Genomic DNA, 22,219 nt, shown 5'->3' with positions numbered 1-22,219 from the left:
GGACACAGTCTCAAGCTGTGCCAGGGGAGGTTCAGGCTGGAGCAGAGGAGGAAGTTCTTCCCAGCCAGAGAGATTGGCCCTGGGGATGTGCTGCCCAGGGAGGTGGTGGAGTCCCCATCCCTGGAGGTGTTCCAGAGGGGATTGGATGTGGCTCTTGGAGCCAGGGTTTGGTCATGAGGTCTGTGGTGACAGCTTGGCCTTGATGACCTTTGAGGTCTCTTCCACCCTTGGTGATTCTGTGATTCTGGGGTAGGGCTTGGGCTCTTCTCCCTAGCCTCAGGCACTCAGTGATCCAGAGCCACCTCTGCTGTTCCAGCCCTGCTCTGGCAGTGGGGCAGGACTGGATGAGCTGCAGAGGAGCAGCTGAGGGAGCTGGGGGGGTTGAGCCTGGAGCAGAGGAGGCTGAGGGAGACCTCATTGCTCTCTGCAGCTCCCTGAGAGGAGGCTGCAGCCAGGGGGGGTTGGGCTCTGCTCCCCAGGCTCAGGGGAGAGAAGGAGAGGAACTGGCCTGAAATTGTGCCAGGGGAGGCTGAGGTTGGAGAGGAGGCCAAATGTCCAGAAAGGACCCTGGGGGTGCTGGGTGCCAGCAGCTGGAGAGCAGCCAGGGGGTGTCCAGGGGGGCAAGGAGGGCAGCAGCAGCCTGGCCTGGAGCAGCAGTGGGGTGAGCAGCACAGAGCAGAGGCTTGGCTGCAGTGGGTGAGGTGCTGGGGGAGCTGAGCTGCCCTCCTGAGCAGAGAGGTGTGAGGAGGCTGCATGGAAGTCTGTGTTAATCTTTGGTCTGAGTGACCTGCCTGGGGGGCTGGGGCAGGGGCACAGAGTGTCCTGTGGCTGCTATGGGGCACAGAGTGTCCTGTGGCTGCTATGGGGCACAGAGTGTCCTGTGGCTGCTATGGGGCACAGAGTGTCCTGTGGCTGCTATGGGGCTGGGTTCTGGCTTTGGAGATCCCTGGACTGCTCTGCAGGGAGCTCTGCCTGCTGGGGACATGGGTTGGCCACAATCACAGACAGCTCCCTGAGAGGAGCTTGCAGTTGGTCAGTGAGAGGGCAGAAGGGCTCTGCAGAGGGACCTTGCCAGGCTGCACAGCTGGGCAGAGGCCAACAGGATGGCATTCAACAAGTCCCAGTGCCAGGGGCTGCACTTTGGCCACAGCAACCCCAGGCAGAGCTCCAGGCTGGGGGCAGAGTGGCTGAGAGCTGCCAAAGAGAGAGGGAGCTGGGGGTGCTGATTGACAGCTGCCTGAACAGGAGCCTGCAGTGTGCCCAGGGGGCCAAGAAGGCCAAGGGCAGCCTGGCCTGCAGCAGGAAGAGTGTGGCCAGCAGGAGCAGGGAGCTCATCCTGCCCTGTGCTCAGCACTGCTGAGGCCACACCTGGAGTCCTGTGGCCAGCTCTGGGCTCCTCAGGTCAGGAAAGAGGTTGAGCTGCTGGAAGGTGTCCAGAGAAGGGCAACAAAGCTGGGGAGGGGTCTGGGGCACAGCCCTGGGAGGAGAGGCTGAGGGAGCTGGGGTTGCTTAGCCTGCAGAAGAGGAGGCTCAGGGGAGACCTTCTTGCTCTCTGCAACTCCCTGCAGGGAGGTTGGAGCCAGGTGGGGGTTGGGCTCTTCTCCTAGGCAGCCAGCACCAGAACAAGAGGACACAGTCTCAAGCTGTGCCAGGGGAGGTTGAGGCTGGAGGTGAGGAGGAAGTTCTCCACAGAGAGAGTGATTGCCCATTGGGATGTGCTGCCTGGGGAGGTGGTGGAGTCCCCATCCCTGGAGGTGTTCCAGAGGGGATTGGATGTGGAACTTGGAGCTATGGTTTAGCCATGAGGTCTGTGGTGCCAGCTTGGACTTGATGATCTTTGAGGTCTCTTCCAACCTTGGTGTTACTGTGAGACTGGGGTAGGGCTTGGGCTCTTCTCCCCAGTCTCAGGTGCTCAGAGACCCAGAGCCACCTCTGCTGTTCCAGCCCTGCTCTGGCAGTGGGGCAGGACTGGATGAGCTGCAGAGGAGCAGCTGAGGGAGCTGGGGGGGTTGAGCCTGGAGCAGAGGAGGCTGAGGGAGACCTCATTGCTCTCTGCAGCTCCCTGAGAGGAGGCTGCAGCCAGGGGGGGTTGGGCTCTGCTCCCCGGGCTCAGGGGACAGAAGGAGAGGAACTGGCCTGAAATTGTGGCAGGGGAGGCTGAGGTTGGAGAGGAGGCCAAATGTCTTTGCTGGAGGAGTGGTCAGGGCCTGGCAGAGGCTGCCCAGGGAGGTGGTGGAGTCCCCATGGCTGGAGGGGTTGCAGCAAGCTGTGGCCATGGCAGCTGGGGCCAGGGGTTGGTGGCCATGGGGGGGTTGGGATGACCTTGGAGGCCTTTTCCAACCCAAACCATTCCATGCTTCTAGGAGTTTGTTTCCAGCCAGTCTCTGACCCCCACCCCCCAGTGGCACATGGGGCACTGAGTCCCTGCTCCACCTCTGACCTGCTGCAGAGATGTTTGTCTCTTGCAGGCCTCTGCTGAAGCAGTTGCACAACATCCTGTGGGACTTGGCAGGTGCAAGCTGAGGAGTGAATGCTGCTGCTCTCTTCTCCCAGGGCATCAGTGGCAGGGCAGGAGGGAACAGCCTCAAGCTGCCACTGGGGAGGTTTGGAGTGGAGAGTAGGAACAAGAGAGGTCAGGGCTTGGAATGAGCTGCACAGGGAGGTGGTGGAGCCCCCAGGCCTGGAGGTGTCTGAAGGTGGTTTGGATGTGGGGCTTGGGGCTGTGGCTTAGGGCTGACCCTTGTGGAGCAGGCTTCTGGGTTGGACTTGGTGACCCTGAGGCTCTCTTCCAACCAGGGTGATGGTTCTGTGGCTCTTCCAACCAGAGTGATGGTTCTGTGGCTCTTCCAACCAGAGTGATGGTTCTGTGGCTCTTCCAACCAGAGTGATGGTTCTGTGGCTCTTCCAACCAGAGTGATGGTTCTGTGACTCTTCCAACCAGAGTGATGGTTCTGTGACTCTTCCAACCAGAGTGATGGTTCTGTGACTCTTCCAACCAGAGTGATGGTTCTGTGACTCTTCCAACCAGAGTGATGGTTCTGTGACTCTTCCAAGCTGAGTGGTTCTGTGGTTCTGAGCACTTGGAGCAGCTCCTTCCTTTCCCAGCTGCTGGCATCCTGCTGGGGCTTGCTGTTCCCTTTCTCCTTGCCCCCTGGGCAGTGTTAGCTGGGGGCTGAGGCTGTGAGCCAGCTGAAGAGAGAGGCTTCAGGCCAGCCCTGCTCCAGCAGCCCCCTGAGCAGGAGCCCCAAGTGAACCCAGGGGTGCAGAGGGGTTTGGGCTGCTGCTGAAACTTCTGAGCTGTGCTGAGGGAGCCTCAGCCCAACCCTGCTGCTGGCTGCAGCTCTCTGCATCCAATCCTGCTGCTGGCTGCAGCTCTCTGCATCCAATCCTGCTGCTGGCTGCAGCTCTCTGCATCCAATCCTGCTGCTGGCTGCAGCTCTGTGCCTCCCGGCCCTGCTGCTGGCTGCAGCTCTGTGCCTCCCAGCTCTGTGCCTCCCAGCCCTGCTGCTGGCTGCAGCTCTGTGCCTCCCGGCCCTGCTGGCTGCGGCTCTGTGCCTCCCAGCTCTGTGCCTCCCAGCTCTGTGCCTCCCAGCTCTGTGCCTCCCAGCTCTGTGCCTCCCAGCCCTGCTGCTGGCTGCAGCTCTGTGCCTCCCGGCCCTGCTGGCTGCGGCTCTGTGCCTCCCAGCTCTGTGCCTCCCAGCTCTGTGCCTCCCAGCTCTGTGCCTCCCAGCTCTGTGCCTCCCAGCCCTGCTGCTGGCTGCAGCTCTGTGCCTCCCGGCCCTGCTGGCTGCGGCTCTGTGCCTCCCAGCTCTGTGCCTCCCAGCTCTGTGCCTCCCAGCCCTGCTGCTGGCTGCGGCTCTGTGCCTCCCAGCCCTGCTGCTGGCTGCGGCTCTGTGCCTCCCAGCCCTGCTGCTGGCTGCAGCTCTGTGCCTCCCGGCCCTGCTGGCTGCGGCTCTGTGCCTCCCAGCTCTGTGCCTCCCAGCTCTGTGCCTCCCAGCTCTGTGCCTCCCAGCTCTGTGCCTCCCGGCCCTGCTGGCTGCGGCTCTGTGCCTCCCAGCTCTGTGCCTCCCAGCTCTGTGCCTCCCAGCTCTGTGCCTCCCAGCTCTGTGCCTCCCGGCCCTGCTGGCTGCGGCTCTGTGCCTCCCAGCTCTGTGCCTCCCAGCTCTGTGCCTCCCAGCTCTGTGCCTCCCAGCTCTGTGCCTCCCAGCCCTGCTGCTGGCTGCAGCTCTGTGCCTCTCAGCCCTGCTGGCTGCAGCTCTGTGCCTCCCAGCCCTGCTGCTGGCTGCAGCTCTGTGCCTCCCAGCCCTGCTGCTGGCTGCGGCTCTGTGCCTCCCAGCCCTGCTGGCTGTTCAGCAGCCTGGGGTCTGCAGGGGCAGGGGGGGCAGGGAGCTGTTTCCTCACTTCAGCTGCAGAAGGACTTCCTGCTGAGGTGGCTTCAGCTGCTCTGCTTCCCCATATGGCAGAGGGAGGTGGTGGAGCTGGGAGCTCCTGCCTTTGCCATGCTGGGAAGCTCTCTGGTGAGGAAAATGGGGCTTGGAAAGGCCAGAAATAGCTTCTGCTCCCCCCCTCCCCCCTCCTGAGAGCAGTTTTGCTTTCAGATGTAAATTCTCTTCCCCGGAGCTCGCTCTGGGTTCAGCTCCTTTCAAAGGGGACTTGTTCCTTCCTGCTCAGGAAAGGTGTGGCCAAGGGGATGTGGTTGCTGCTTAGCAGCTTCAGAGGCTGAGGCACAAAGAGCTCTGCTGCCTGCTCAGGGGGACCCCAGCCAGCAAAGTGCTGCCTGGTGCAAGGGAGGAGGCTTTGGGGAGGGGGAAAGAGGAAATCTAGAATAGAATAAAGCAGGTTGGAAGAGACCTCCAAGATCATGGAGTCCAACCCATCACCCAACACCACCTAATCAACTCACCCATGGCACCAAGCACCCTGTCAAGTCTCCTCCTGAACACCTCCAGGGATGGGGACTCCACCACCTCCCCAGGCAGCACATCCCAATGGGCAATCACTCTCTCTGTGGAGAACTTCCTCCTCACCTCCAGCCTGAACCTCCCCTGGCACAGCTTGAGACTGTGTCCTCTTGTTCTGGTGCTGGCTGCCTGGGAGAAGAGCCCAACCCCCACCTGGCTCCAACCTCCCTGCAGGGAGTTGCAGAGAGCAAGAAGGTCTCCCCTGAGCCTCCTCTTCTGCAGGCTAAGCAACCCCAGCTCCCTCAGCCTCTCCTCCCAGGGCTGTGCCCCAGACCCCTCCCCAGCTTTGTTGCCCTTCTCTGGACACCTTCCAGCAGCTCAACCTCCTTCCTGACCTGAGGAGCCCAGAGCTGGCCACAGGACTCCAGGTGTGGCCTGAGCAGTGCTGAGCACAGGGCAGGATGAGCTCCCTGCTCCTGCTGGCCACACTCTGCCTGCTGCAGGCCAGGATGCCCTTGGCCCTCCTGGCTGCCTGGGCACACTGCAGGCTCCTGTTCAGCCTACCATCCACCACTCCCCCCAGCTCCCTCTCTGCCTGGCTGCTCTCAGCCACTCTGCCCCCAGCCTGTAGCTCTGCCTGGGGTTGCTGTGGCCAAGGTGCAGCCCCTGGCAGTGTGGTTGGGTTGGGAGGGAGCTGTGGAACCTGCTGCAGGCACAAAGAGCAGAGAGCTTCCTGGAGGCTTCCTACAATCAGCCAGGTTGGAAGAGGCCTCCAAGATCATCCAGTCCAGGCTCTCCCCCAGGCCTGTCCCATCAACAGGCCATGGCCCTGGCTGCCTCCTCCAGGCTGTGCTTGAAGGTCTCCAGGGAGAGCAACTCCAGCACCTCCCTGGGCAGCACATCCCAGTGGCTGTAAGGAGGACCTAAGGAAGTCAGATCCCAGCTCCATGGAGCACCAGTGGGAGGTGCATGCAGGATTCCATTCCCCTGTTCCAGGCCAGGCTGGATGAGGCCCTGAGCAAGCTGTGCTGGTGGGAGGTGTCCCTGCCCATGGCAGGGGGTTGGAGCTGGCTGAGCTTTAAGGTCCCTCCCAACCCATTCTGTGGTGCTGTGAAACCTCCACCCTGGCAGTCAGAGCATCACAGAATGCTTTGAGTTGGAAGGGACCTCCAGAGGTCACCTTTATAGTCCAGCCCCCTGCAGCCAGCAGGGACATCCTCCTCTGGATCAGGCTGCTCAGAGCCTCACCTGGAATATCTCCAGGGCTGGAGCCTCAGCCCCCTCCCTGGGCAGCCTGCTGCAGTGTTCCAGCAGCCTCCTGGGGCAGAACTTGTTCCTCACAGCCAATCTCAACCTGCTCTGCTCTGATCTCAAACCATTGCCCCTGGGCCTGTCCCTGCAGGCCTTTGGGAGCAGTCCCTCTGCAGCCTTCTTGGAGCCCCCCTCAGGTACTGGAAGGCTGCCTGGAGCCTTCTCTTCTCCAGGCTGAGCAGCCCCAACTCTCTCATCCTGTCCCCACAGGGGAGGTGCTGCAGCCCTCTGCTCATCTTTGTGGCCTCCTCTGGACCTGCTCCATCAGGCCCCTGCCCTTCCTGTGTTGAGGCTGCCAGAGCTGGCTGGGTCTGCCAAAAGCAGAGCCTGGTGCCAGCTTCTGAGGCAGGATGAAATGTTCTGGTGAGCTACAGCAGCAGGAGCAATGCAAGCTCTGGGAGGAGGGAGCTTTAAGCTGCTGTGACTCATGGCTGTGTGGCCCAAGCTGCATCCCAGAGCTTTGTGAGAGGAGAGTCAGCTCTGACTGAGCTGCCTGGCTGGGCTTGGAGCTTCCTGGTGTGGTCTCTAAGCTGAAGGTGCTCACAAATGCTCTCTTCATGCAGTGTGGCAGAAGGGGAGGCTGCAGGAGCTCCACCCATGGCAGCTAAATGAATGAGGGACCTGGGAGAGGCTCAGGGCAGCTCTCTGGCTCTTGTGGCTGTTGTGGTTTCTGCTCCAGAGGCTGGAAAGGAGCTGGAAAGCAGCCTGTGGGGTCACCAGGCTGGCACTGCTTGGGCCTCTGCAGGAAGGTCAGGAGCATGGAACTGGGAAAGCTGCTGCTGGCCAGGAGTGCTGAGAGGGCTGCAGAACCTCTCCTGTGGGGACAGGATGAGACAGATGGGGCTGGGAGCCTGGGGGAGAGGAGGCTGAAAGAGTTGGGGCTGGCTGCTGAGCCTGGGCAGAGGAGGCTGAAAGAGTTGGGGCTGGCTGCTGAGTCTGGGGAGAGGAGGCTGAAAGAGTTGGGGCTGGCTGAGTCTGGGGGAGAGGCTGAAAGAGTTGGGGCTGGCTGAGTCTGGGGAGGGAAGGCTGAAAGAGTTGGGGCTGGCTGCTGAGTCTGGGGAGAGGAGGCTGAAAGAGTTGGGGCTGGCTGCTGAGCCTGGGGAGAGGAGGCTGAAAGAGTTGGGGCTGGCTGCTGAGCCTGGGGAGAGGAGGCTGAAAGAGTTGGGGCTGGCTGCTGAGCCTGGGGGAGAGGCTGAAAGAGTTGGGGCTGTGCAGCCTGGAGACCTCCCCTGCAGGGCTGGGGCAGCTCTGGAGCCCTCAGCACAGGCAGGGAGCTGGGGGAGCAGGGCCAGAGGAGGCCACAGCAGTGCTGGCAGGGCTGGAAGCCCTCTGCTGGGAGCCCAGGCTGGGAGGGTTGGGGTTGTGCAGCCTGGAGAGGAGAAGGCTCCAGGGAGAGCTCCTGGTGGCCTTGCAGTGCTGAAAGGAGCCTGGAAGAAAGCTGGAGACAGAGTTTAGAGCAGGGCCTGATGTGCCAGGCCAAGGGGAGATGGTTTGGAACTGGAAGAGGCAGCTTGAGAGTGGAGAGAAGGAGAAATGTTTGGTGCTGAGGGTGGGGAGAGCCTGTGCCAGGCTGCCCAGAGAGCTGGGAGCTGCCCCAGGGCTGGCAGCAGGGCAGGGCAGGTTGGTTGGGGCTGGGAGCAGCTGGGGTTGGGGCTGTCCCTGGGGGCTGCAGGGGGCAGTGTGCAGCTGAAGAGCTCTTGCAGGGGGGGTTGGGGTGGTCACCTTCAGCCTTTCCAGGTGTGTAACATCTTTTCCTCTGCTTGCCCTCTCTTTGCAGGCACCTCCCTGGGCATACATTGCCTGTGCCTGTGGCCTTTTCATCTACCAGTCTCTGGATGCCATAGATGGAAAACAAGCAAGAAGGACAAACAGCAGCTCCCCCTTAGGAGAGCTCTTTGATCATGGCTGTGACTCACTTTCCACAGGTATTGTCACATTGGGGGCACAGATCCAGGCTGGGTGCAGGGTGGGTTGAGAGCAGCTCAGAAGAAAAGGCCTTGGGGGTGTTGGGTGCTGAGCAGCTGCCCAGGAGCCAGCAGTGCCCTCAGCTGTGTGCTGGGCAGCAGGGCAGCAGAGGAGATTCTGCCCCTGGGCTCTGCTCAGACCTCCCTTCCAATCCTGCTCCAGTTCTGGGTGCTGAGCAGCTCCCCAGGAGCCAGCACTGCCCTCAGCTGTGTGCTGGCTGCAGCCAGAGCAGGGTGGGCAGCAGGGCAGGAGAGGGGATTCTGCCTCTTAGCTCTGCTCTGCTCAGACCTCCCCTACTATCCTGCCTCCAGCTCTGGGTGCTGAGCAGCTCCCCAGGAGCCAGCAGTGCCCTCAGGTGTGTGCTGGGCTGCAGGGCAGGAGAGGGGATTCTGCCCCTGGGCTCTGCTTAGACCTCCCCTCCAATCCTGCTCCAGCTCTGGGTGCTGAGCACCTCCCCAGGAGCCAGCAGTGCCCTCAGCTGTGTGCTGGGCTGCAGCCAGAGCAGGGTGGGCAGCAGGGCAGGAGAGGAGATTCTGCCCCTGGGCTCTGCTCTGCTCAGACCTCACCTCCAATCATGCCTCCAGCTCTGCTGTCCCCAGCAGCAGAAGGACACAGAGGTGCTGGAGAGAGGCCAAAGGAGGCCACAGAGATGCTCCAAGGGCTGGAGCAGCTCTGCTGTGAGCACAGGCTGAGGGAGCTGGGGCTGTGCAGCCTGGAGAGGAGAAGGCTCCAGGGGGAACTCAGAGCTGCAGCCAGGAGCTGAAGGGATCCTGCAGGAAGGCTGCAGAGAGACTTCTGCAGAGGGGGAATGGAGCCAGGCCCAGGGGGAAGGGTTTGGAGCTGAGGCAGAGCAGGGCTGAGGCAGAGCAGGGCTGAGGCAGAGCAGGGCCAGAGTGGGGCTGAGGCAGAGCAGGGCCAGAGCAGGGCTGAGGCAGAGCAGGGCCAGAGCGGGGCTGAGGCAGAGCAGGGCCAGAGTGGGGCTGAGGCAGAGCAGGGTCAGAGGAGAGCTGAGGCAGAGCAGGGCCAGAGTGGGGCTGGGGCAGAAGCTCTTCTGTGTGAGGCTGTGGCTGCCTTCCCCCTGGAGGTGTTCAAGGCCTGGCTGGGTGAGGCCTTGAGCAGCCTGGGCTAGTTGAGAGGTGTCCCTGTCCATGGCAGGGGGGTTGGGGGGTAGAGGATCTCTGAGGCCCCTTCCAAGCCAAACCATTCAGTGAGTTTTGTTTTGCTGACAGCTGAGGATGGTTGACTCTCATTGCAGTGATCAAGTCTGGAGTCCAGGGCTGTGTTCCTCCTCCTCTGAGGAGGAGGAGAAGTGCTGGGGCTAAATGTAGAGCTTCTCTGTCAGCCTCCCTTCCCCAGGCAGTGCTCTTGAGCAGCTGAATGTCTTCCCTTGTGTTCCATGAAAAACAAATGGGGCATGTGACCAAGGCAGCCTGGGCCAGCAGTGCTCTGTAGCTGCTCTGGCAGAGACCTGGCTCTCAAAGTCTGCACTCAGGAGCTGTCAAAGAGCTCTTTTGTCCTACTTTAGCCTGAATCTAGACAGGGGGAGTGCAAGCCAAGGGGGAAACCTGAACAGTGGGACCTCAGAAGTCTGAGTTTGGGATCAGAATCAGCAGGATTCTGATCTGATGCCCCCTCCCTGGAGGTCAGGTTGGGTGAGGCCTTGAGCACCCAGGGCTGGTGGAAGGTGTTCCTGGTTCCCCAGGGTTAGACCTAGATGATCTTTGACCTCTTCTAGGTGATCCTGCTCTGGCTGGGGGGTGAGACTAGGGGATTTATTGAGGTCCCTTCCAACCCTTATCCCTTCTGGGATCTTTAAGGTCCCTTCCAACACATTCTGTGAACCTATCAACAGGATCAGGTAAGTTTGGCCCTGGGATGTGGTAGGTTTGGCCCTAGGGTGTGGTAGGCTTGGCCCCAGGGTCTGCTAGTCTTGGCCCTAGGGTGTGGTAGGTTTGGCCCTGGGGTGTGGTAGGCTTGGCCCTAGGATGTGGTAGGCTTGGCCCCAGGGTCTGCTAGGTTTGGCCCTAGGGTGTGGTAGGGTTGGCCCTGGGATCAGGTAGGTTTGGGCCTAAGGTGTTTTAGGTTTGGCCCTAGGGTGTGGCAGGGTTGGCCCTGGGGTGTGGTAGGCTTGGCCCTGGGGTGTGGTAGGCTTGGCCCCAGGGTGTGGTAGGTTTGGCCCTAGGGTGTGGTAGGTTTGACCCCAGGGTGTGGTAGGCTTGGCCCTGGGGTGTGGCAGGCTTGGCCCTAGGGTGTGGTAGGGTTGGCCCTGGGGTGTGGCAGGGTTGGCCCTGGGATGTGGTAGGTTTGGCCCCAGGGTGTGGTAGGTTTGGCCCTGGGGTGTGGTAGGGTTGGCCCTAAGGGTGTGGCAGGGTTGGCCCCGGGGTGTGGCAGGCTTGGCCCTAGGGTGTGGTAGGGTTGGCCCTGGGGTGTGGCAGGGTTGGCCCTGGGATGTGGTAGGTTTGGCCCTAAGGGTGTGGTAGGTTTGGGCCCAAGGTGTGGTAGCTTTGCCCCTAGGATCAGGTCCTGGGCAGGCAGAGTCCAGCCTGCAGTCTAAGCCTGCTGCCAAGGAGCAGGCCAGGTGCTGTGGGTAATTGTTGGTGCATTTGCTGCCATTCTAAAGCTCTTCTGGATCCAGTCCTGAGTGCTGTGCCTTGACAGGGTGGAGGTCAAGGCCCAGAAGCCATCTGAGCCCTGACTCTGGGCTCTCTTAATGGCATACTGGAAATGGGGGTGGGGGTGGTCTGTGCTTAGGCTGCACTCCAGCAGTGGTTCTCCCTCCCCAGCGGAGAAGAGGGCTCAGGAAAAGCAGAGAAGGTCCTCAGGGTGCGATGGATTTCATGCCAGGGCCAAACCTGCTCCCAGTGTCAGCCCCAAGTGGATAAAGTTGTGCTTGGCCCAGCTGGCACTGAGCAGGCAGCAGCCCTCAGCAGGAGGAGCCCAAGCAGGAGGCTGCTCCTCTGTCCTCAGCAGGAGGAGCCCAAGCAGGAGGCTGCTCCTCTGTCCTCAGCAAGCAGCAGGCAGCAGCCCTCAGCAGGAGGAGCCCAAGCAGGAGGCTGCTCCTCTGTCCTCAGCAAGCAGCAGGCAGCAGCCCTCAGCAGGAGGAGCCCAAGCAGGAGGCTGCTCCTCTGTCCTCAGCAAGCAGCAGGCAGCAGCCCTCAGCAGGAGGAGCCCAAGCAGGAGGCTGCTCCTCTGTCCTCAGCAAGCTTCCCCCTCGATCCTGAGTGTGATGTTTCTGGCCTGGGCTGCACCTTCAGCCAACTCCTTCCTGACTCCACACTGCCAGGGGCCTGCAGCCCGTGGCTGCCCTGTGGTTCTGCCCCAGCAACACCAGGAGGGGGGCAAAAAGATGTCCCCAGGTCTTAGATCCATGAGGAGAAGGCCAGAGTGGCCACAGGCTGTGGCTGCACTAATCCCTGCAGTCCCTTCAAGGCTAATCTCATTAAGCTGAACACCAATGCAGGAGGCTGAGCAGCCCTCAGCACTGAGGGCTTTGGGTGGACATTGAGCTGCACATTTTCCAGGCTCTGCTCTCTGCAAGTGGAAGGGTTGACCTCTTCTGGCTGAAATAAACCACCTCAGGATGGAATCATAGAATCAATAAGGGTGGAAAAGACCTCAGAGATCATCAAGTCCAAGCTGTCCCCCAGCACCTCCTGACAGCTAACCCATGGCTCCAAGGGCCACATCCAAGCCCCTCTGGAACACCTCCAGGGATGGGGACTCCAGGATACATCCTTCTGCTGTTTCTCCTCCTGTGGGTGTCCAGCAGGTCAAGGGAGGCTCTCCTCCCCCTCTGCTCTGCCTTGGTTTGGCCACATCTGGAATATTGTGTCCAGTTTTGGGCTCCCCAGTTCAAGACAGGGAAATACTGGGGAGAGCCCAGTGGAGGCTGTGAGGATGGTGATGAAGGGACTGCAGCATCTCAGAGAGGAGGAAAGGCTGAGAGCTCTGGGGCTGCTTAGCTTGGAGAAGACTGAGAGGGAATCCCCTCAATGTCTAGAAGTATCTGGGGGGTGGGGGTCAGGAGGGGGCCAGGCTCTGCTCAGTGCTGCCCTGTGAGAGGCCAAGAGGCCAGGGACACAAACTGGCACCCGGGAGGCTCCACCTCAACACCAGGAGAAGCCTCTTGGGTGTGAGGCTGCTGGAGCCCTGGAGCAGGCTGCCCAGAGAGGTTGTGGAGTCTCCTCTGGAGACTTCCAAGCCCCACCTGGGGGTGTTCCTGGGTGCCCCTGCCCTGGCAGGGGGGGGTTGGAGTGGCTGCTCCCTGGAGGTCCCTTCCCTGCCCCCTCCCGGTCGATGATTCCGGGCTGCCTTTAGCTTGAGTTCTGGGCAGGGTCTTGATGCCTGCAGGCTCTTGGATCGTTGGTTTTTCACTGTGTGACTAATTTTCTCCTGCAGTCTTTGTGGTTTTGGGCACTTGTGTTGCTGTGCAGCTGGGAACCAACCCTGACTGGATGTTCTTTTGTTGTTTTGCTGGAACCTTCATGTTTTACTGCGCTCACTGGCAGACCTACGTCTCGGGGACGCTGCGCTTCGGCATGTGAGTACCTGCGAGGCAGCTGCTGCCCTGCTCCCTGCCTGGGGCTTTGTGCCACTGATTCACATCCTGACAGCTGCAGTAGAACTGCCTGGGCTCACCTAAGAGCTGCAGTCAGTTGGTGGCAGCCAGCTAGACACACACCTCGAGCTGCCGGGCCTGCGGTTAGCAGCGGAGGTGGCAGAGCCTGGGTCAGGAGGGCTGAAGCCTCCCTTGGGCAGGGGAAGTAATTGGGGTTTAAACACTAAGTAAATGAGGGGAAGGAAGCTCAGTTCACAAGGGGCAGGACTTGATGTTTCATGGCCAGGAGGGCTTCTGTCAGATGGTGGCAGTCTGCCTTGAGCATCCCACTGCTGCCTGCCTTCAGGATTCCTTGGTCTGCCTGCCCGAGGATCCTGCTTGAGTGTGGTGAATCCTCACTGTGAGCCATAGGTGTGAGCAGGAAGTGATGTGCTGAGTGTATCCATGGCTGCTGTGTGGTGAATCCTCACTGTGAGCCACAGCTGTGAGCAGGAAGTGATGTGCTGAGTGCATCCATGGCTGCTGTGTGGTTCATCCTCACTGTGAGCAGGAAGTGATGTGCTGAGTGCATCCATGGCTGCTGTGTGGTGAATCCTCACTGTGAGCAGGAAGTGATGTGCTGAGTGCATCCATGGCTGCTGTGTGGTTAATCCTCACTGTGAGCAGGAAGTGATGTGCTGAGTGCATCCATGGCTGCTGTGTGGTTAATCCTCACTGTGAGCAGGAAGTGATGTGCTGAGTGTATCCATGGCTGCTGTGTGGTGAATCCTCACTGTGAGCAGGAAGTGATGTGCTGAGTGTATCCATGGCTGCTGTGTGGTGAATCCTTACTGTGAGCAGGAAGTGATGTGCTGAGTGCATCCATGGCTGCTGTGTGGTTAATCCTCACTGTGAGCAGGAAGTGATGTGCTGAGTGTATCCATGGCTGCTGTGTGGTGAATCCTTACTGTGAGCAGGAAGTGATGTGCTGAGTGCATCCATGGCTGCTGTGTGGTTAATCCTCACTGTGAGCCATAACTGACCAGGAAGTGATGTACTGAGTGTATCCATGGATGCTGTGTGGTTCATCCTCACTGTGAGCCATAGCTGTGAGCAGGAAGTGATGTGCTGAGTGCATCCATGGCTGCTGTGTGGTTAATCCTCACTGTGAGCAGGAAGTGATGTGCTGAGTGTGTCCATGGCTGCTGTGTGGTGAATCCTCACTGTGAGCAGGAAGTGATGTGCTGAGTGTATCCATGGCTGCTGTGTGGTTAATCCTCACTGTGAGCCATAGGTGTGAGCAGGAAGTGATGTGCTGAGTGCATCCATGGCTGCTGTGTGGTGAATCCTCACTGTGAGCCATAGCTGTGAGCAGGAAGTGATGTGCTGAGTGCATCCATGGATGCTGTGTGGTTAATCCTCACTGTGAGCCATAGCTGTGAGCAGGAAGTGATGTGCTGAGTGCATCCATGGCTGCTGTGTGGTTCATCCTCACTGTGAGCAGGAAGTGATGTGCTGAGTGCATCCATGAATGCTGTGTGGTTCATCCTCACTGTGAACAGGAAGTGATGTGCTGAGTGTGTCCATGACTGCTGTGTGGTGAATCCTCACTGTGAGCAGGAAGTGATGTGCTGAGTGCATCCATGGCTGCTGTGTGGTGAATCCTCACTGTGAGCCATAGCTGTGAGCAGGAAGTGATGTGCTGAGTGCATCCATGGCTGCTGTGTGGTTAATCCTCACTGTGAGCAGGAAGTGATGTGCTGAGTGCATCCATGGCTGCTGTGTGGTTAATCCTCACTGTGAGCAGGAAGTGATGTGCTGAGTGCATCCATGGCTGCTGTGTGGTTAATCCTCACTGTGAGCAGGAAGTGATGTGCTGAGTGCATCCATGGCTGCTGTGTGGTTAATCCTCACTGTGAGCCATAACTGACCAGGAAGTGATGTGCTGAGTGTATCCATGGATGCTGTGTGGTTCATTCTCACTGTGAGCAGGAAGTGATGTGCTGAGTGCATCCATGGCTGCTGTGTGGTTAATCCTCACTGTGAGCCATAGGTGTGAGCAGGAAGTGATGTGCTGAGTGTATCCATGGCTGCTGTGTGGTGAATCCTCACTGTGAGCAGGAAGTGATGTGCTGAGTGCATCCATGGCTGCTGTGTGGTTAATCCTCACTGTGAGCAGGAAGTGATGTGCTGAATGTATCCATGGATGCTGTGTGGTTAATCCTCACTGTTAGCCATAGCTCTGAGCAGGAAGTGATGTGCTGAGTGTGTCTATGGCTGCTGTATGGTTAATCCTCACTGTGAGCCATAGCTCTGAGCAGGAAGTGATGTGCTGAGTGTATCCATGGCTGCTGTGTGGTTAATCCTTACTGTGAGCAGGAAGTGATGTGCTGAATGCATCCATGGCTGCTGTGTGGTGAATCCTCACTGTGAGCAGGAAGTGATGTGCTGAATGCATCCATGGCTGCTGTGTGGTGAATCCTCACTGTGAGCCATAGCTGTGAGCAGGAAGTGATGTGCTGAGTGTATCCATGGCTGCTGTGTGGTGAATCCTCACTGTGAGCCATAGCTGTGAGCAGGAAGTGATGTGCTGAGTGTATCCATGGCTGCTGTGTGGTGAATCCTCACTGTGAGCCATAGCTGTGAGCAGGAAGTGATGTGCTGAGTGTGTCCATGGCTGCTGTGTGGTTAATCCTCACTGTGAGCAGGAAGTGATGTGCTGAGTGCATCCATGGCTGCTGTGTGGTTAATCCTCACTGTGAGCAGGAAGTGATGTGCTGAGTGTGTCCATGGCTGCTGTGTGGTTAATCCTCACTGTGAGCAGGAAGTGATGTGCTGAGTGTATCCATGGCTGCTGTGTGGTTAATCCTCAGAGCTCTGAGCAGGAAGTGATGTGCTGAGTGTATCCATGGCTGCTGTGTGGTTAATCCTCACTGTGAGCCATAACTGAGCAGGAAGTGATGTGCTGAGTGTATCCATGGCTGCTGTGTGGTTAATCCTCACTGTGAGCCATAACTGTGAGCAGGAAGTGATGTGCTGAGTGTATCCATGGCTGCTGTGTGGTTAATCCTCACTGTGAGCAGGAAGTGATGTGCTGAGTGTATCCATGGATGCTGTGTGGTGAATCCTCACTGTGAGCAGGAAGTGATGTGCTGAGTGCATCCATGGCTGCTGTGTGGTGAATCCTCACTGTGAGCAGGAAGTGATGTGCTGAATGCATCCATGGCTGCTGTGTGGTGAATCCTCACTGTGAGCAGGAAGTGATGTGCTGAGTGTATCCATGGCTGCTGTGTGGTTAATCCTCACTGTGAGGCATACCTCTGAACAGAAAGTGGTGTAATTGATGCTGGGTGCCCACAGCTTCAACTCTTGCATCCCTTTTAGCTGGTCTAGAGCCTGGCTCTGACTCTCATGGGATGGAAACTGAGCAGCTGAAATGTTGGTTCCTGCTGGCTGAGGGAGGGGCTGGTGGGGAGAGGAACCCAGGAGGTGTTGGTGAGCTGTGGGAGGTGTTGCAGTGTTTCTTCTCCTTTTCCCCCCTCATTCAGAGCTCTTGCAGTCTGACAGAGGTATTTCCAGTGGAGGGTCTGCAGTAAGGCTTTGCCACCTGGAAAGCTCTCAGATTGAACTTTGTGTGGGGTTTGGAAACCATGCTCCAGGCTGCACACTGTGGTTCCAGCTCTTGGCACTGCTAAAACAGCACAGAGAGCAACCTCTTGCCTGCAGCCTCTCCTGCTGGCAGAATTCCAGTGCAGATTATCCTGAGAAGCTTCAGTTTCTCCTGCAGAATGTGGCAGGGCAGACCCCAAGGTCTGCTGGGGGAGCTAAAAGAGCTCCAGCCCTCTTCTCCTCCTGGCTGCACCCAAGCAGGCAGAAGAGGCTCAAGCCAATGCTCTGCTCTTGAATCTTTCAAGTGAGGCATTTGGTCCACTCTTGTGCTGGTTTAGTTCTCACTCCCACCCTGGAAGGCTCCACACTGAATGCTTTCAGCTCCCTCTGAGCTTCACAGGGCCCTGACAACTCAAGTTCTCGTGTCCCTGATCAAGGAACACAACCCCCTGGCCCCTGGCATGTGCTTGACCTCAGAGATGCAGGTAGCAAACCCAGCAGCTTGCTGTGCTGAGCCAGGCAGATGGCTGCTCCTCAGGGAGCTCCCTGGGGCTGCTGCCCTTGGCTCTTCTGAGGAGTCTTTGGCTTTTGGAGGCAGCTTTTGGTAGCAAATGCTGCTGCTTGTTCCCTCTGCTGGGCACTGGGGAGGCCACACCTTGAGTCCTGGGTTGAGTTTGGAGTCCTCACTCCCAGAAGGACCTTGAGAGGCTGGAGCAGGGCAAGGGAAGGGCAACAGAGCTGGGGAAGGGTCTGGAGAGCAGGGCTGGGGAGGGGCAGCTGAGGGAGCTGGGGGGGTTGAGCCTAGAGCAGAGGAGGCTGAGGGAGAACTCATTGCTCTCTGCTGCTCACTGGAGGACCATCAGCAGGGAGAGTCCTGTGCAGGAGCCTGGCTGGAAAGCAGCTCTGACACCTGGGAGAGGGCTCCTGCAGGAGGGGGGAGCAGGAGAACCTTCACTGTTGGAGCAGCCCAAAGGCTTTGTTCTCCTCTTGTGTTTTGCAGCACTGGAACTGCTGGCTCTGGGCTTGCTGCAGCCCAGCAGGAGCTTGGGGTTGGGGTCAGTGGTGTGGGGGTGCAGCTATGGCTGGGGAGGGACTTTAGAGGGTGTCAGGGAGGGATAGAACTGGAGAGGGGATGGAAGAAAGATAGAAATGGGGAGATGGAGATTGGCTGTGAGGAAGAAGTTGTTGGGCAGGAGGGTGGTGAGAGCCTGGCCCAGGCTGCCCAGGGAGGTGGTGGAAGCCTCCTGCCTGGAGGTGTTTGCAGCCAGGCTGGAGGTGGCTGTGAGCAAGCTGAGGCCACAGAGATGAACAGAGGCTGCAGAACCTCCCCTGTGGGGCCAGGCTGGGAGAGCTGGGGCTGTGCAGCCTGGAGAAGAGAAGGCTGCAGGGAGACCTCAGAGCAGCCTTGCAGGAGCTGAAGGGCTCCAGGAGAGCTGGGGAGGGACTTGGGCCAAGGGCTGGGAGGAACAGGCTGAGGAACAATGGCTTTGAGCTGGGAGAGGGGAGACTGAGAGTGGAGAGGAGGAAGAGATTGCTGAGAGTGAGGCTGGAGCCAGGTGGGGGTTGGGCTCTGCTCCCCAGTAAAAAGTGACAGGATGAGAGGGAATGGCCTCAGGTTGCCCCAGGGGAGGTTTAGGTTGGTCATGAGGAGAAACTTCTTGACTGAAAGGGTTCTCAAAGCCTGGCCCTGGCTGCCCAGGGAGGTGGCTGAGTCCTCATGCCTGGAGGTGTTGAAAAGAACAGAATTAGAATGGAATGATCCAGGTTGGAAAAGACCTCAGAGCTCACCAAGTCCAACCCAGCACCATCTGATCAACTCAACCATGGCTCCAAGGGCCTCAGCCAGGCTCTTCCTGAACACCTCCAGGGATGGGGACTCCACCACCTCCCTGGGCAGCACATCCCCAGGGCCAATCTCTCTGGCTGGGAAGAACTTTCTCCTCCCCTCCAGCCTGGGCCAGGCTTTAGCCCCAGCCTTGGTTGGGCTCTTGAAGGTCTTTTCCAATGCAGACAGTTCCATGGTTCTGTGATGCTGCCTGGTGCTACAGCCTGGGAATCTGAGGCTCCACCAATGTGTAGCTGCTGCAGAGGAGACAGAAGGCACTCCAGGGTCTGGGCCAGGATGTCAGATGCCAGCCAGCTCTGGGGGAGTAAACACATTTGTTTGCCTGCCCCATGGGACAAGGTTAATTAGGCTGCCAAGAGCTGGCATGGCCTTGATGGCAGGAGCTCTGAGGTGATTTATTCAGTGAGCTGATGCTCAGTGCTTTGTTCTCCTGCAGCTTTCATGGCAGCACTCCCCCAGCTCAGGGCTGTGTTTTGTCTGCCCTTTCAAAGGCACCAGAGCACACAGGCTTAGGTGTGCTGAGAAAGGGGAGCTGCAGACAGCTGCTGGAAGGAGCCAGGCAGCTCTTAGTCCACAGTGGCTTTGTCCTCTTTGCCTCTCCTGTGCAGGGAGCATCTCCAAGGGGCAGCCAGGGGGCTGTGAGCAGCACTGATCAGAGTCACAGAAGGGCTTGGGTTGGGAGGGAGCTGAAAGATCATCCAGCTCCAACCCCCCTGCCATGCCCAGGGACACCTCCCACCAGCACAGGCTGCTCCAGGACTCATCCAGCCTGGTCCTGAGCACCTCCAGGCAGGGCACAGCCACAGCCTCCCTGGGCAGCCTGTGCCAGGCTCTCCCCAGCCTCACTCTCAGCAATCTCTTCCTCCTCTCCACTCTCAGTCTCCCCTCTCCCAGCTCAAAGCCATTGTTCCTCCTCCTGTCCCCCCCAGCCCTTGGCCCAGCTCCCTCCCCAGCTCTCCTGGAGCCCTTCAGGCACTGGGAAGCTGCTCTGAGCTCTCCCTGCAGCCTCCTCTTCTCCAGGCTCCCCACACTTGTCACCAGCCCTGAGGGACTCTCAGTGCCAGTCTGGGGTGCAGCTGCCCTGGCACATCCTGGCCACCCTGCAGAGCCACCACTCCTCCTTTCCAGCCACATAAAGCTCTGCTCTGCCTTCCTTCCCCTGCTCCTCTGTCCCTAGGGCTGGGTCTGGAGGTGCCCACAGCCCTCTGCAGTCCTCAGGGGCCCCCAGTGATAGGGCTGAAAGCCACTGCCCCTTGCCCTGTCACTCCTGCAGCTCCAGGAGCTGTGGCAGCATTCCTGCCCTGCCCCCATTCCAGGGAGGCAGGAAAGGGCACACAGCCTGGCAACACCTCTTGTGCTGGGGTGAGGAGATTGTGTCCAGGAAATGACATCTCATTAGAGAGCAGCTCACTGCAAGGACACTGAGGGGCTGGAGCAGGGCCAGGGAAGGCAACAGAGCTGGGGAAGGGGCTGGGGAAGAGGGCTGGAGAGGAGCAGCTGAGGGAGCTGGGGGGGTTGAGCCTGGAGCAGAGGAGGCTGAGGGAGACCTCATTGCTCTCTGCAGCTCCCTGAGAGGAGGCTGCAGCCAGGGGGGGTTGGGCTCTTGTCCTGCAGGACAAGAGGAAGTAACCACAGGTTGCACCAGGAGGGGTTGAGGTTGGACATTAACCCTGAGAGGATTGCCAGAGCCTGGCCCAGGCTGCCCTGGGAGGAGGCTGAATGCCCAGCCCTGGGGGTGTGTGTTTGAATGCCCAGCCCTGGGGGTGGTGTTTGAATGCCCAGCCCTGGGGGTGTTTGAAAGCTGCAGAGCTGTGCTGCTCTGAGGGCCAGGGTTCAGCCTCAGCCTTGGCAGAGCTAGAGGAGGGTTGGACTGGATGAGCTGAAAGCTCTTTTGCAGCCCAACCAGGTCTGTGACTCCAGCAGGCAGGTTGGGAGCAGCTCAGCAGAGTGCTGGGGGAGGGATGAATGTTGTACAGCAGACCCAGGGCTCAGAGCTGAGCAGTTCCATCCATAGCTGTCTTGGGTCACTGCAGAAGGCCACAGGGCTGGAACAAGAGCTGTGTTGGTGTCAGGAGCTGTGTGATGCACTGCAGCATGGCTGCCTGCTGTCACTGTGCCAGCCCTGAGGAGCTCTGCAGAGTGCCCAGGGGTCAGGCTCTGCCTGCACAGCAGCAGTGCTCACCCCAAGGGGGGTGGAGATGGGATCCCTCCTGCCCCATTGCTGGGGGGAATCACAGCTGGAGCAGAACCTGGGTTTAATTGTCCCCAATTTGACAACCCTCAACTCTGCTGCTGCTTTTCCTTCCCTCTGACAGCTGCAGGGAGCTGCTCTGTGCTGCTCTGGGACTCTGCAGTGGTCACAGAGTGGGTTGGGAAGGGCCTTAAGGATCAGCCAGCTCCAGCCCCCTGCCATGCCCAGGGACACCTCCCACCAGCACAGCTTGCTCAGGGCCTCATCCAGCCTGGTCCTGAGCACCTCCAGGCAGGGCACAGCCACAGCCTCCCTGGGCAACCTGTGCCAGGCTCTCCCCAGCCTCACTCTCAGCAATCTCTTCCTCCTCTCCACTCTCAGTCTCCCCTCTCCCAGCTCAAAGCCATTGTTCCTCCTCCTGTCCCTCCCAGCCCTTGGCCCAAGTCCCTCCCCAGCTCTCCTGGAGCCCTTCAGGTCCTGCAAGGCTGCTCTGAGGTCTCCCTGCAGCCTTCTCCTCTCCAGGCTGCACAGCCCCAGCTCTCCCAGCCTGGCCCCACAGGGGAGGTTCTGCAGCCTCTGCTCATCTCTGTGGCCTCCTCTGGAGCCTCTCCAGCAGCTCCAGGTCCTCCTTGTGCTGGGCCCCCCAGAGCTGGAGGCAGTGCTGCAGGTGGGGGCTGAGCAGAGCAGAGCAGAGGGGCAGAATCCCCTCCCTGTGCTGCTGGCCTCTCTGCTTTGGATGCAGCCCAAGGCATGTTTGACTTCTGGGCATGTAAGTTTAGCTGTAAGATCCCTGTGCTCTGTTTCTATCTCTAAATGAGGTAACTGATACACTTTTATTAGGCCTTAGCAGCTGCTGGAGGCTTTTGAAGAGCCACTTGAGGTGGTTGAATAGCTCTCAGAAGTAGCTAGAGGTCAGCATTGCTCCAGAGTTGCTGGAGAGGAAGCAGGAAGAGCCTGGGAGCAAGCTGGGCTGGCTGCAGGAGTCACTGGAGGACCATCAGCAGGGAGAGTCCTGTGCAGGAGCCTGGCTGGAAAGCAGCTCTGACACCTGGGAGAGGGCTCCTGCAGGAGGGGGGAGCAGGAGAACCTTCACTGTTGGAGCAACCCAAAGGCTTTGTTCTCCTCCTGTGTTTTGCAGCACTGGAACTGCTGGCTCTGGGCTTGCTGCAGCCCAGCAGGAGCTTGGGGTTGGGGTCAGTGGTGTGGGGGTGCAGCTGTGGCTGGGGAGGGACTGTAGAGGGTGTCAGGGAGGGATAGAACTGGGGAGGGGATGGAAGAAAGATAGAAATGGGGAGCTGGAGATTGGCTGTGAGGAAGAAGTTGTTGGGCAGGAGGGTGGTGAGAGCCTGGCCCAGGCTGCCCAGGGAGGTGGTGGAAGCCTCCTGCCTGGAGGTGTTTGCAGCCAGGCTGGAGGTGGCTGTGAGCAAGCTGAGGCCACAGAGATGAGCAGAGGCTGCAGAACCTCCCCTGTGGGGCCAGGCTGGGAGAGCTGGGGCTGTGCAGCCTGGAGAAGAGAAGGCTGCAGGGAGACCTCAGAGCAGCCTTGCAGGAGCTGAAGGGCTCCAGGAGGGCTGGGGAGGGACTCTGGACAAGGGCTGGGAGGGACAGGCTGAGGAACAATGGCTTTGAGCTGGGAGAGGAGAGACTGAGAGTGGAGAGGAGGAAGAGATTGCTGAGAGTGAGGCTGGGGAGAGCCTGGCACAGGCTGCCCAGGGATGTGGTTGAGGCTCCATCCCTGGAGACAGTCAAGATCTAACTTGCTGTGCAGCCTGCTCTAGTTGGGGCTGTCCTTGTGGGGGGGTTGGACAGGATGAGCTTCAAGGGTCCCTTCCAAGCCAAGGCCCTCTCTGAAGGATGAG

The 22,219-nt window shown here is 59.4% G+C and overlaps 1 protein-coding gene across 3 annotated transcripts in view; it reads left to right on the top strand.

Moving 5' to 3' along the window:
- The window catches only part of CEPT1 (choline/ethanolamine phosphotransferase 1), a 65,883-nt gene that overhangs the window by 9,752 nt on the left and 33,912 nt on the right, over positions 1–22,219 (top strand). For all 3 annotated transcript variants that reach the window (XM_068164729.1, XM_068164728.1, XM_068164727.1), the window contains exons 3-4: positions 7,990–8,137; positions 12,576–12,717. In XM_068164729.1, the coding sequence (XP_068020830.1) occupies positions 7,990–8,137; positions 12,576–12,717 (290 nt within the window). The remainder of the gene's footprint in view (positions 1–7,989; positions 8,138–12,575; positions 12,718–22,219) is intronic.

Source organism: Melanerpes formicivorus, unplaced genomic scaffold (assembly GCF_026170545.1).
Source record: "Melanerpes formicivorus ecotype bairdi unplaced genomic scaffold, bMelFor1.0.p_v2 SCAF_82, whole genome shotgun sequence".
In the NCBI taxonomy this organism is placed as follows: Eukaryota; Metazoa; Chordata; class Aves; order Piciformes; family Picidae; genus Melanerpes; species Melanerpes formicivorus.
The sequence above is the reverse complement of the archived record's forward strand: the minus strand, read 5'-3'. Positions and strand labels throughout refer to the sequence as shown.